Source organism: Mauremys reevesii, linkage group 20 (assembly GCF_016161935.1).
Source record: "Mauremys reevesii isolate NIE-2019 linkage group 20, ASM1616193v1, whole genome shotgun sequence".
NCBI lineage: Eukaryota > Metazoa > Chordata > Testudines > Geoemydidae > Mauremys > Mauremys reevesii.
The window spans coordinates 13,214,326-13,227,026 of record NC_052642.1 but is presented as its reverse complement, the minus strand read 5'-3'; the positions used below and the strand labels follow the sequence as shown (position 1 = coordinate 13,227,026).

Genomic DNA, 12,701 nt, shown 5'->3' with positions numbered 1-12,701 from the left:
GGCACATGGCTGGAGAATAATAGTGCTTTCCCTTCCAGTACATGAGCATCTATCTATCCCTCATGCAGAGACTTAATGCACTTGGATTTATTGTTACAATTAATTATGTTAGGGTGCCTAAAGCCTGGGATAAGAAGCTTTATTATTTTAAATCTAGCTAACTAACTAAATGAATTATCATCTACCTTGTACTGAAGCCCAGTAACAAGAGCTTGAAGTGACTGTCTAGAAATTGTAACCAATTAAATACTTTCAACAATATTTTGTGAGCACTATTTTGTTTTTAAACAGTCAGTTATATTTTTTTCCTTTCAGGGAACAAAAGATCAGGAGCCAGAGACAAGAAAAGATGGAGCTGAACTGAAAAAGGGATTAGTCTAGATACTATGACGGTCAGTGCTCTGTAAATATCAGATAGCTATAGGTTACCTGAGAGGAGAAGGATCTGGTATTTAAGAGATGGAAAGAAGGGAGAAGAAAGGACAGGAAAGAGAGATGTGGAGCTTTGAAGGAGAAAGAAGATGGAGCTGAAAGAGTCAAAAACTGGGGAAATATTCCAGATCACCCTGAAAGCTAGACTGTGCACACAGACCTAAGTCCGTATGTCTCTGTCATCCCAGATTGTAAAGTCCACCTGAAAATATTTTAGTGTGACGCAGTGGTATCCCATTATCTTTCTTTTGGTTATGGAACTTTTCCACTGACAACCTCAAGCCTGCTCCTGCTCCTCAGAGTTAAGGGCAGTCAGTATTTTGCAGGATTGGGCCCTGGCTTATTATCTATTATGTAAAGCCACTAAGAACCGGTGAATCTTTTTACCTGAAATAAGTGTTCTCTTACAGCCTTCATCCTTACCTGTGTTAATGCCATCAACTGGAGAAGGGAAAACATAAAACTTTGAACTCAAGTCCAAGAGGAAATACTCTCAAAATATTTTGTTTGTAAAACATATTTATTTGTAAATTTCAAGCCTACACATATCCTGTTTATTGGATTATGTATCTAAAACGTCCTTTTTATTTTTAAAACCTCACAGAGAACCCTTAAAGAAACACCGTCAAGTAATTTTATTCCCTAACTTAAATTATGGTTAACACAAGTTTTAATTAAATGTAATATGGATGAAGAGGATTTTTTTAAAGTTAAAAACAATCAGAATCATTTTATTCTTAATAATTAAAACAATTTTTAACATTCCCAGGCGATTGTGAACCCAGACACCATCTCATGCTAATCCACGAGAACCAGAAAGAGAAACTGAGCAGTCAAGTTTCCCTGTCTGAATGAAATGTAACAATAAACGAACAAAAATAAGCACCTGAACAGCATAAAGGGAAAAGGAAATTTGATCTTTCAAATTTTTCAGATTTTAATAATTTTTAAAAATTAAATCAAAACCATGTATTTAATAACCTCAGCTAGAATCATAGAGATGTAGGGCTGGCAGGGACCTCAAGAGTAGAGCCCCGCATGGATACAAAATTTATATCAACGGATGCTGACGTCCAGCAGCATGTCAGGCTACTGGTCACAAGAGCCAGCCCGGCAGCTGTGTGCGAACAGCTCGCATGCTCCCGGCCAGGAGACACACACTCAGGGCTGGCTGCACCTTCTCCCAGAGCTGCAGGGGGCTACCCCCCCCACACACCCGGCTGCGAGGTTCCCACTGTGGCCAGGGGCGCGGCGCCCTTGCCCCATCTAAGTGGAGCAGCTCCGAGAGAGAGCGCAACTGCCCCGAAAAAAAAGGATGGCTGGAATGCTGCCCCTGGAAATGTGCCACCCCAAGCACGTGCTTGCTTTGCTGGTGCCTACAGCCGGTCCTGCACACACTGCTGCGTGGAAGGGTCGCCTGTCGGGGAGCCGCTCACAAATGCTGGCGTGACATGGGACAGTTGCCAATGAGCCTGGTGCCCACCCCAGTGGGCAAGGCTGGGGGGTGGGGGGCGGTACAGCCATGCCGGAGTTGCTGCCCAAGCTGGGTGCTGGCTCCTGCAAGCAGCAGCCCGACACACTGCTGCGGTTCCTGCTAGAGCCGTGGATAGCTGTTCCTGGTAGAGCCGGGCAGCTCCACAGATCTCCACTGTATACAGATAGCGGCATCCACAGATCTACATTCTGCATCCACACAGGGCTCTACTCAAGAGGTCATCGCTAGTCCAGCCCCTCGTGCTGAGGCAACCTGGCCATGCCTGACAAGTGTTTGTCTAACCTGCTCTTAAGACCTCCAAGGATGGGGGATTCCCTTGGAAGCCTAGTTCGGTATTTCACGAGCCTTATGGTTAGATTTCCACTCCATACAACCTGCATTTCCCTTGCTGCATATTAAGCCCATTACCCCTTGTGAGGCATGTCACTGGATGAGGCCCCCTGCCCACACCCCATCATCCCCTCAATGCACTGGGCTTTGGTTCCAGCATCCCCCTCAAGGCATAGACCCTGCAGCACCTCCCCGCCCCGCCCCCCTCGCCTCACCCGCAGCCGGCCAATCCCAGAGCCGCACTATCCCCGCAGCCAATCAGCTGCCCCCCGCCTGAGCCCGCCCCGCTGCACCACTCGTCAATATTCATCAGGCCTCATGAATATGCAAAGACAGGCGGCCGATGGGGGCTGCCCAGATCGCTCCCACCTTGGCGGGCAGAGCAGCCGGGCGGCCGCGGGTGCGATTGAATTGCGATGCGGGAGGGCGCAGACAGAGCCGCCTCCATGGCCGCTCAGCCAGCGGTTCCTCGGGCCGTGGCTGCCGCCGCAGCCGCCGCAGAAGCTAAGCTCACCCACCCGGGCAAGGCGATCCTGGCCGGTGAGGAGCCGTCCCGCGCGGGGAGGGAGGAGGCGGAGCCGCTGCCCGCCCCGCCCTATGCGCACTCCCCGAGTGCCCGCCCGCCCCGCACCCCGGGGTGTCACCGTGTGTGTAGCCCGCCCCGGCCGCGGCTTTCTCGAGCCCTAGCTGGGGCAGCGCGTGCTGGTGTGAGGGGGCGTTGGCTCGAGTGTGGGGTGCAGCGGAGGGGTCGGTCTCAGCGGGGCCGCTGGAGGCGGGAGAGCTCGGCTTCAGTGGGGCTGTTGGTGTGGGGGGGCCGGTCTCAGTGGGGATGGGGGAGCGGGGCTAGTGGAGGGGGACTAGTCTCAGTGGGGCTGGGCGTGGGCGGGCCGGTTGGAGGGGGGGTGATCTCAGTGGGGCTGGCTGAGGGTGAGGGGTTGGTCTCAGTGGGGTAAGAGGGGGTGGTTTCAGTGGGGCTGGGCGAGGGAGGGCCTGTTGGAGGGGGGGTTGCTCTCAGTGGGGCTGGTTGAGGGTGAGGGGTTGGTCTCAGTGGGGGTAAGAGGGGTGGTTTCAGTGGGGCTGGGCGAGGAGGGCCTGTTGGAGGGGTTGCTCTCAGTGGGGCTGGTTGAGGGTGTGGGGTTGGTCTCAGTGGGGGTAAGAGGGGGGTGGTTTCAGTGGGGCTGGGTGAGGGAGGGCCTGTTGGAGGTGGGGGGTGATCTCAGTGGGGCTGGAGGAGAGGGGCTGGGCAAGGGAGGACCTGTTGGGGGTCAGGCTAGTCTCAGTGGGGCTGGGCAAGGGCAGACCTGTTGCAGGTGGGGGCGGGTTGGTCTCAGTGGGGCTGGGCAAGGGAGGGCCTGTGGGGGAGGGGAGCTGGTCTCAGTAGGGTTGGGGTGGTTGGTTGGAGGTGAAAGGGGGTGCTGGCAGGCTCATGATAGCTGTAATTTACCGTGTACTAGGAGAGCTATGGAAGGTGGCACTGATGTTGCTCCTGGTTCCTTGCTGCTCTAGCTTCATCCCAAAGATAGTGGTGCTGACCTGGCTGCTGAGTCCCCCTTCTTTTTGTGTTCATTTCCTTTAATGACATAGAGTGAGCTTCCCCCAGGGGGTAAGGAATGGTATCAAGGAGGGGGCTGTTATGCAGAGAGATTTTTGGGGTGAGTGGAGCCATATGGGTTTCCTTCATCCTCCCTTCTGCAAGAAATTGTCAGTCCCTGGTACTGAAGGCCAGACTTTCAAAAACTCCCATTTAGGGACCCAAGTAAGGGCCGTATTCTCCCCTGCTTTGCACCTTGTTTAATCACTAATTCATATTCAGAGTGCATGTAAAACTCTACTGTTTTGCTTTAGTAGAGTTTTTACAACCGTTTTGTACTGGGATAAATGATTACAAGGCAGTGGAGAATCAAGTTGTAAAAAAATTGATTTGCAGTCATATCCATCATTTGAAAGCTGGAAACACACACCCTTGAACCGCATTGAAATATAATGACTTGGAGGGGTTTCTGGATGAATGGAAACGGGGTAAAAATGGTAAGTTAGCTTAAAAATCGGGACTGATCTCTTGAAAAGCATGGATAGCATGTGTGCAGACTATGGGCCTGATACTTCTAACATTAAAGTCAACTGGAATCCTGCCTTTAACTTCAGTGGGAGATCCTGAAAAGTGATCTCACATTCCAGTGAGGGCTTCTAAAAGGTTATTTTGAATTTAGCAGAAGTCTGAGATGAAATATTCCTTGGTTAATTGTTGCTGAGTAATGTATTACTTTAAGAAGAATTCTGTGGGTGAAGAGAGAAAGGGGACCTCTTAAAATTTGTATAGATGTGGTCCAAAGAATAATAGAATTCAATTGGATATTGGGAAGAGTCAAAGTGGGGCGGGGGGGACAAGATTTCCAAAAATGGATATCTAAAATATTGGGCCGGATTTTCACAAATGCTGAGTACCCACAACTCTAGCTGAAGTCTAAAGTGAAAATCACCTGATCCAACTCCCACTAAAATCAAGAAGTGTGGCCATTGGATTTGTATTGGTGTGTCTATTGGTTTTTATGTCCTGTTTATTGGTTTGTTTAATGATCAGTGTGAGCTGGGTGTTAAGCTAAAGTTATACCACCATCCTTGTGATTTCCATAGTTAATATTTTGACTTTTTAATGGAATCTCTCCTCTCTAACTGCACTTAAACTTCACTATAAGTAACCACTCTTTTTGTTTTTGGATTGTTGGTGTATTGCATGTGTAATTTAGGAATTATTTCTCATTGTCTCTATGGAATTCTTTGATCCTCTCCCCTTTTGTCTTGTCTGCTTGGTTTGAGTACCCACAACTCTAGCTGAAGTCTAAAGTGAAAATCACCTGATCCAACTCCCACTAAAATCAAGAAGTGTGGCCATTGGATTTGTATTGGTGTGTCTATTGGTTTTTATGTCCTGTTTATTGGTTTGTTTAATGATCAGTGTGAGCTGGGTGTTAAGCTAAAGTTATACCACCATCCTTGTGATTTCCATAGTTAATATTTTGACTTTTTAATGGAATCTCTCCTCTCTAACTGCACTTAAACTTCACTATAAGTAACCACTCTTTTTGTTTTTGGATTGTTGGTGTATTGCATGTGTAATTTAGGAATTATTTCTCATTGTCTCTATGGAATTCTTTGATCCTCTCCCCTTTTGTCTTGTCTGCTTGGTTTGTAATAGTTAGCCAGTGTTTTTTTCTGGGTGTCTTCTGGTTTTGAAATGTTTCTGCTGTGTTTCTGTACTTACTGCATTGTTGCCAAAACTGTTAATAGGATAATTTGCAACGTGGATTGGCACAGTGCAGTACGGCACAATTTGTGTGTTGCTTACTTTTTGTTTCTATAAAAATAACAGCATCACATTTCTTCCTCTCTGTTCTGTGCAGGTGGCATTGCTGGAGGTATTGAAATCTGTATCACCTTTCCCACAGAATATGTAAAAACACAGTTACAATTGGATGAAAGAGCAAATCCCCCTCGGTATAGAAGCATTGGTAAGAGGATAACAACTCCTATTTGTGTGCATTTTAACATATCAAACAAAGTTTCTAGTAGACTATTAGCCTAGCAGGCAAATCTCTATGATTCATTTGTAAAGTAAAAGTTGATTATCAAGACTTGGAAATTGTCTTGCAGGTCACTGTGTGAGGCTGACCATTCAGGAGCATGGTGTGAAGGGTCTGTACAGGGGCCTAAGTTCTTTGTTGTATGGCTCTATTCCAAAATCTGCTGTCAGGTAAGGTGATCTCTAAATTATTATTCATAAATATAATAAACACGTCCAATCTGTGGAAGGACTTCACTGATAGGTTTTTATCAATTTTATAGCGTGCTTTTTCACCCATAGATCTCAAAGTGCTAAATGAGTCTGCTTTTTGCTTTCTGCTTTTTTATCTTATTTGCAACTATATTATTTGCCACCATTTTCTCACACACAATTTCTAAAGGACTGCGATGTGCTCAGTTCAGTTCTCTCTTGAGCTCCATCTGTATTTTATTAGCCTTGCAATATAGGTCTTGGAAAAATAATGTTCTGTATTGAAACTTTATGCAGATTCTTAGGCCAGGTGAACATCTGAAAAAAAGGCATAACTGTAGTTTGACTGTTACATAGTTTGAAAGGGGAAAATAGTGTGAATGCTCCATTTTATACTCTTTCACTGTTAATAAAGACCCAGTTTGGGATCATAGTGTTTTAAATGAAGTAGTAGATACTATAGATTTAACATTGCAAGGCTATTCGTGGTATGCACTGAATCAAACATTCCAGGGTCAGATAGTGATGGCTGTAAAATGTCAACTTCATTATCTTATTGGCTGCTGCTGGTAAGAATAAGATGACTTTTTTACTACTTAGACATGTGATATTGTTTCATTCTGTATTTCTGTCTTCTGTTTGCATTTCTTAGCTGGTGCTTTACTGAGCTTTACCACTTGGAATAAGGCTGTTATGATAGCACAGTCTCCTTTTGACTTGTTTGTCATAGTTATTACTTCAGTAATATCAAGGGAAACATACCAAATCACACTGGGTAAGATTGTCACTCTCCCTACTTGGTGGTGTAAGGTGTCCCCTTCAGTCCCTGTGTGGGTTACCTTGATTGTAAGTAGCAATGTGGGCCTGGACAGTGCTTCGGCTCCCATGTACGTAGATAATGAGTGGTAGGGCAGGGGTGGGGAGTGGGTGTAGCCTTGGCTCCCTCTCCCCAGTGTTCTACCAATACAGAGGGGACTGTAATCTGTCCTGGGTATAGGGCTGGGTACAGATTCCGTCACTTTTTGCTCCCTTCCCCTCAGAATATGGTGGGACCATGGAACCATACTGTGGCTGTGAGCAGGACTGTGGTCTGTTCTTTTCCTTGGGCGGCTTAATTGTTCATTGCCCTTCACTCAGGGCATGTGGCAAAGTCATAATCTCACCCCCAACTTGTCTTCATTTCCACTTTACTAATACTGGATGGGGGAGGAGAATGGCACATTTAATTTAGCAATTTCATTTCTGATTGGTAAAGATTTATTTTCATAATAGAAGGACTTTGGTTAAGGGACTGAAGGAGAGAGAAGTTTTCCAAACCACAGGTTTTTTAGTCTTGGTAAGTTGCTGGGATACCAGTCCTCATTAAAAGTAATTAAACATCCATAGCTGAGGACCATTACTATTTTTGAAAAAGAGAGAGGATAGAACAGTGGGCTGGATACTTCTGACACTGTCGTTCAAGATGCTACCTGTCTGCATTTGAGGAAATCTGTGGTGGGGAAAGCAAAACTCTTCTGTTCCCTGCAGGTTTGGCATGTTTGAGTTCCTCAGCAATATTGCAAAGGATTCAAGTGGGAAACTAGACAACAAAAGGAGTTTGCTTTGTGGCCTTGGAGCTGGTGTTGCAGAAGCTGTCCTAGTAGTCTGTCCAATGGAAACTATAAAGGTGGGCAGAATGTTAATATTCATAGGCTATAACATCATCTACTTCTTGGAAACTTCTTCCTGTCAGCTAAACAAGTCCATTACTGTTTCCTCATTGTGTTTTTAAAATGGCCTACCACATTTTAGCTTGTGCTATTTTCATCCGTCTTAGGGCAACTAGACAAAAGTATTATCACTTTACTGTGCAAACTTATGTAGTTAAGAAATATTTTTGTTTAAAAGGCAGGAGAGGGATTTTTCCCATAAGTTGGCAGTATTGCGTAACCTAACAAAATAGCCCCTGTTCATATTAAATGATGGACTAGAGCAGTGGTTCCCAAACTTATTCTGCCGCTTGTGCAGGGAAAGCCCCTGGCGGGCCGGGCTGGGCCAGTTTGTGTACCTGCCGCGTCTGCAGGTTCGGCCGATCGCGGCTCCCAGTGGCCGTGGTTTGCCGCTCCGGGCCAATGGGGGCTGCGGGAAGCGGCCTGGGACGAGGGACGTACTGGCTTCCGCTTCCCGTAGCCCCCATTGGCCCGGAGCGGCGAACCACGGCCACTGGGAGCCGTGATCGGCCGAACCTGCGGATGCGGCAGGTACACAAACCGGCCCGGCTTGCCAGAGGCTTTCCCTGCACAAGCGGCGGAACAAGTTTGGGAACCACTGGACTAGAGGATAATAGTCATGAGACAATGTTGTGCTTAAAGTTTTTTGTTTTAAATTGTTACAGGTGAAGTTCATTCATGATCAGTCCTCTTTAAATCCAAAGTACAAAGGGTTTTTCCAAGGTGTCCGTGAGATTGTTCGGGAACAAGGTATAATCATGTAGCAAAAACTACTGTGGGTTTTTTAATCTCCGCATAACTTAATGGGGGAATCATAAGCATCCTTTGTTCTATTTGAGCCTAATTGTATAAGATAAATGTGTTGAGAGAGAACACAGTTTGTTCCAGTGAATTATCCAGTCTTTCAGTAGACTGGCAGGTTCATTCTGGCTGTCTGATTTTTCACTCACACTTCTAAAATTTATATATAAAATGAAAATTATGTCATCTGTTACAGGCTTACGTGGAACATATCAGGGGCTGACAGCTACAGTCCTCAAACAAGGCTCAAACCAGGCTATCCGTTTCTTTGTGATGACTTCCCTTCGAAATTGGTATCTAGGTAAAATGAGTCAAGCTGGCAATTTAATTGTATTATGGGAAGTAGATAAAATCTTATTTTTTTTTTAAACTTGCTTAAATGGCAATGTTATAAAAGTTTAATCAGTACTTCCTACTGTTGACCACTTAATGGAATATGAGAATATATTCTAAATTATTTCTAAGAGCATTAGCATTTGTAGAGGTATATGGTCTAATTGCTTTATCTCCTATATGTGCTTGATCAGGTGATAATCCCCACAGAAAGATGAATCCGCTTATTACAGCTGCATTTGGTGCTACTGCAGGTGCAGCCAGTGTCTTTGGCAATACTCCATTAGATGTCGTCAAAACCAGGATGCAGGTAAAAATCACTATAGAAACTAATTTTAAAATGAACTGGCTCGTGGATAGTGGATATCAGGACACTTAGCAGAGTTCCGATGCTTCATTTAAGAAGGCAATAAGAACCTCGTACACTGGTTTCTTACACCTACGCTCTATCTGGGTTATTGTGACTCTTGAGGATTATTATTACTGTAGTATGTAGGAGCCCTAGTCATTGACCAGTACCCCATTGTGCTTTGCACGGAACAAACACTGTGCAAAAAGACTCATTTAACCAAAAAGTTTGCATTTGACTTCAGATTTAGCATAGTGCTGTGCTAGTGGCTGTGTCAGGTACCAGGTACCACGCACCACAACTGCTCTAAAGGGAACCACATTTTGTGAAGAAATCCTTGGATTTGCTTGGTTTCTGCTGAAGTTGTACAAGCTTAATTTCCATTTGTAAAGGAAAGGTGTATTAGTGATGGAATATCATTGGATTTGTCTTTAAAAATGAAAACTAGGCATAAAAGCTTCAAAATTTTGTGACTGGGAATTTTTTTTCATGGAGAAACGAATCCAAAGTGGCAGGTAGAATTTTGTGGAAATCCTGCAGTTTTCTCTCTGGGCCGCCCATGTTTTTCCACTGTTCATATCATTTTAGCAGGTGGTACTGTGACAGTTCTGGGATTCTGACTGAGGGGCAGGGAGGTGACATCTTTCCAAAAAGCCATTTCTTAATTACAGTTCATACTGGAATTCGCTAAAAAGCTGAGATCTCTAATCACCCAGCTCACTTCATTTATATTTTACATTTCAGGGCCTGGAAGCTCATAAATATAAAAATACACTAGATTGTGCCTATCAGATCCTCAAAAAGGAGGGCTTATTAGCGTAAGTAGATTCAACTATTGTCTATATAAGTAAGATATTATAGCTGCAATATTTCAGTGAAACTATTGTTTTCCATATTTTGATGGGTGATGCTTTTTAGCCCAGCGTACACCTCTTTGCTAGAATGGGATTTATCTTAGTACTGTTGTTTTGGTGTCTGTCTTCATGGGTTCACTTTTAGTGCAGTTTAGAACTAGCATATACAATTTACAACTACTGTGCCTTACCCTCCCCTGCCCCAAATGACTCTGTCTGTGACATGCACACTGGTCACAGAGGAAAAGAAGGTGGAAGCATATTTGATAACTTTCACTCCTCTCCATACACGCGTCTGGAACGGTTTATGATGTTGATCTTCTATAAGAACTGTTGCCTATTTGCCAGCGGATGGGACTGATTGTCAGTTTATGAATCTGATATAATCAGTTACTGTAGGCAACTTGTTTTAGGCATACTTATTAGAAACTATTTGCAAAACTGTAAAAGTTCAACTTGCTGTTGAAGTTGACTTTGTGAAATAGACTTATAGCTATATACGAAACTTCATTGTTCAAGTCGTCTGACTTTTTATTCCCAAAACTAAAAATATGTTCTTCCTTCTGTGAAGCATTTTCTTATTTATAATTCTTCTACCTACAGATTTTACAAAGGAACAGTTCCCCGTCTTGGCCGAGTCTGTTTGGATGTAGCAATTGTGTTTGTTATTTATGAAGAAGTGGTCAATGTTCTTAACAAGGTCTGGAAAACTGCCTGATGCTGCTTTTTATAAGGCTGACAAGGACAGTTTGGATAGCTGGCTAGCCAAGTCCAATGAGTGCAAATCTCAATTGAATTTACTGCCTATGGTTTATTATCAAAGGTGTTTGAAATGCAAACGCGATCATTCCATCTTCATTCTTTAAAGTGACAAACCTGTAATCCAGACATTACACCACTTCAAAGTTTATAAATTGTATGGTGTAGAGAAAAGGCTAGTAGAGCAATATTACTAACTGCATACATGCTGGCTCCTAACACAGCTGAAATTGGTGATCTTGGCAGGCAGAAAACCAATTAAAGTAAAAACACTTGGCTAGATTCTGCTGTTTACATGAGTGTATCTCTGGATTAATTTTGTTGACCATTAAACTCCAAAGAGGCCCCCATCTAAACACCATGCTGTGTCAAACAACTAAAAGTTTTTTGTTTGGTTTTGGTTTTAAATGTATTTTAGTTAAACTTTTAAGCTGTATATGGACATTCTTTTAATCTAAACCAGGCTTGTATAGGTAAATTTACCCTGAGGCAGGGTGAACCACATAAACTAGTTTTATGTCTAAGTAAAAGTGCACTGGTTCCAAAACAGATTACCTAAATCTGATTCTTAAACATGTGCAACTTCTGTGTGTAGACAAGGCTTGAGTGCCTTCAATAGAGTTACTGTTTACTTACACTGGTATAATTGAGAGCAGAGTCTGACACACTGTTCTTGAAAGATCACATATGCTGAAAAATTGGAGAAGGGAGCACACTTCCCATGCTGACTGACAGCATCTGTCAGGCTGAATAGCAACTTTGTAAATAGCTTTATTTCTTATTTATTTATTTATTTATTTACTTTTGAGTTTGGTTTCTGGGCGAGGAGGAAACTGCCTTGTGGGCTCCTGCTGTGAAAATGCTGGACCAGCTTTCTGATCGGAGGCACTAGAAGTAGCAAGGAATACTTGGGACCAGATCACTGGCATATAATAGGGATGTAAATATCGGTTAAAAAAGTGAACCGTTAAACTGTTAAAATTATATCATTTAATTGGTTAACCGACGCCGCTCCAGTGCAGGGGTCCCGCTGGGACTGTGGGGCTGGGATTGCGCCAGCCGGCCGGGCTGGGGTTGCGCCAGTCAGCTAGCCCGACACAGCTTGGGCTTCTTTGGCCCAGCACAGCCAGCCCCCAGGGTTAACGGTTAAGGTCCAGTTAACGGTAAGCCTAATGCTTACCGGTTAACCATTTAACCTTTTACATCCCTATTATAGCACGACTGGGCCCTTATATATTTACCTAAGTAAAGCTCATGTTGAATTCAGTGAGTCGTACTTGAGTAAGGACTGCAGGTCTAGCCCTATTCTGAAATTGCAGAATAAAGTTCCCAAAACTTCTACAGTGTTTCATGCTCTGTTTGTATTCTAGTAACTTTATTTTGCCATTGCAGTCTTACTAGAGATCTGGCCCCAGGTTTCACTAGCTCCTGCTTCCAGCTTCTTGAGGGACATCACTGAAAGTTGCTCTGATGTTCTGTCTGGAATAGGAACGCAGGGAGCTGCATCTTCAAGGGTTAGATAATGCCCTAAAACATATTTTGTAGTCTTTATATTTATGAATGGATAAATATGTTGGTTCTTAATATATGCTTTAGTAATCAGCCTGCCAAACTGGAACACTGAGCATGGCAGATGGGGGTTTTTGTCCCTGAAAGAGAGAATAACTTCAGACATTATAACACTTGTTCTTCAAAAATGATCTCAGTTGACCTCTTTATTTTGGTGGTACGTTAATCCTTAAGGCATTTGAAGACATTTTTAATCTGTGAGCATGGATCCTCTGGGGAATGGGGGTGGGGGAAATACTTCTCTCTTACGCTAGTGTAATTTCAGAATTACTTCAAGGGTTACACCAGTGAATCTAAA

The 12,701-nt window shown here is 44.0% G+C and overlaps 1 protein-coding gene across 9 annotated transcripts; it reads left to right on the top strand.

Moving 5' to 3' along the window:
• Nucleotides 1–2,583: 2,583 nt before the first annotated feature.
• On the top strand, nucleotides 2,584–12,173 carry LOC120387203 (tricarboxylate transport protein, mitochondrial-like). 9 transcript variants are annotated; one of them, XM_039507567.1, is made up of 10 exons: nucleotides 2,961–3,004; nucleotides 4,185–4,285; nucleotides 5,659–5,766; nucleotides 5,909–6,008; nucleotides 7,557–7,695; nucleotides 8,404–8,488; nucleotides 8,736–8,840; nucleotides 9,067–9,182; nucleotides 9,966–10,039; nucleotides 10,679–12,173. In XM_039507567.1, the coding sequence occupies exons 5-10, from the start codon at nucleotides 7,564–7,566 to the stop codon at nucleotides 10,791–10,793; spliced, it is 627 nt and encodes a 208-aa protein (XP_039363501.1). In that variant the 5' UTR covers nucleotides 2,961–3,004; nucleotides 4,185–4,285; nucleotides 5,659–5,766; nucleotides 5,909–6,008; nucleotides 7,557–7,563; the 3' UTR covers nucleotides 10,794–12,173. The 9 variants fall into 9 exon arrangements, with proteins under 9 accessions (XP_039363495.1, XP_039363501.1, XP_039363502.1 ...); XM_039507566.1 differs by lacking the exon at nucleotides 2,961–3,004 and adding an exon at nucleotides 3,655–3,860; XM_039507565.1 differs by lacking the exon at nucleotides 2,961–3,004 and adding an exon at nucleotides 3,655–3,909.
• Nucleotides 12,174–12,701: the final 528 nt, after the last annotated feature.

What these genes read in the sequence shown, in the direction of transcription:
- LOC120387203 (XM_039507561.1), top strand. Translation starts at nt 2,674, where the DNA reads ATGCGGGAGGGCGCAGACAGAGCCGCCTCCATGGCCGCTCAGCCAGCG. An exon ending in TGAGATTGTTCGGGAACAAG is followed by an intron (nt 8,489 to 8,735) that starts GTATAATCATGT and finishes CATCTGTTACAG; the next exon opens with GCTTACGTGGAACATATCAG. An exon ending in TCGTCAAAACCAGGATGCAG is followed by an intron (nt 9,183 to 9,965) that starts GTAAAAATCACT and finishes TTTACATTTCAG; the next exon opens with GGCCTGGAAGCTCATAAATA.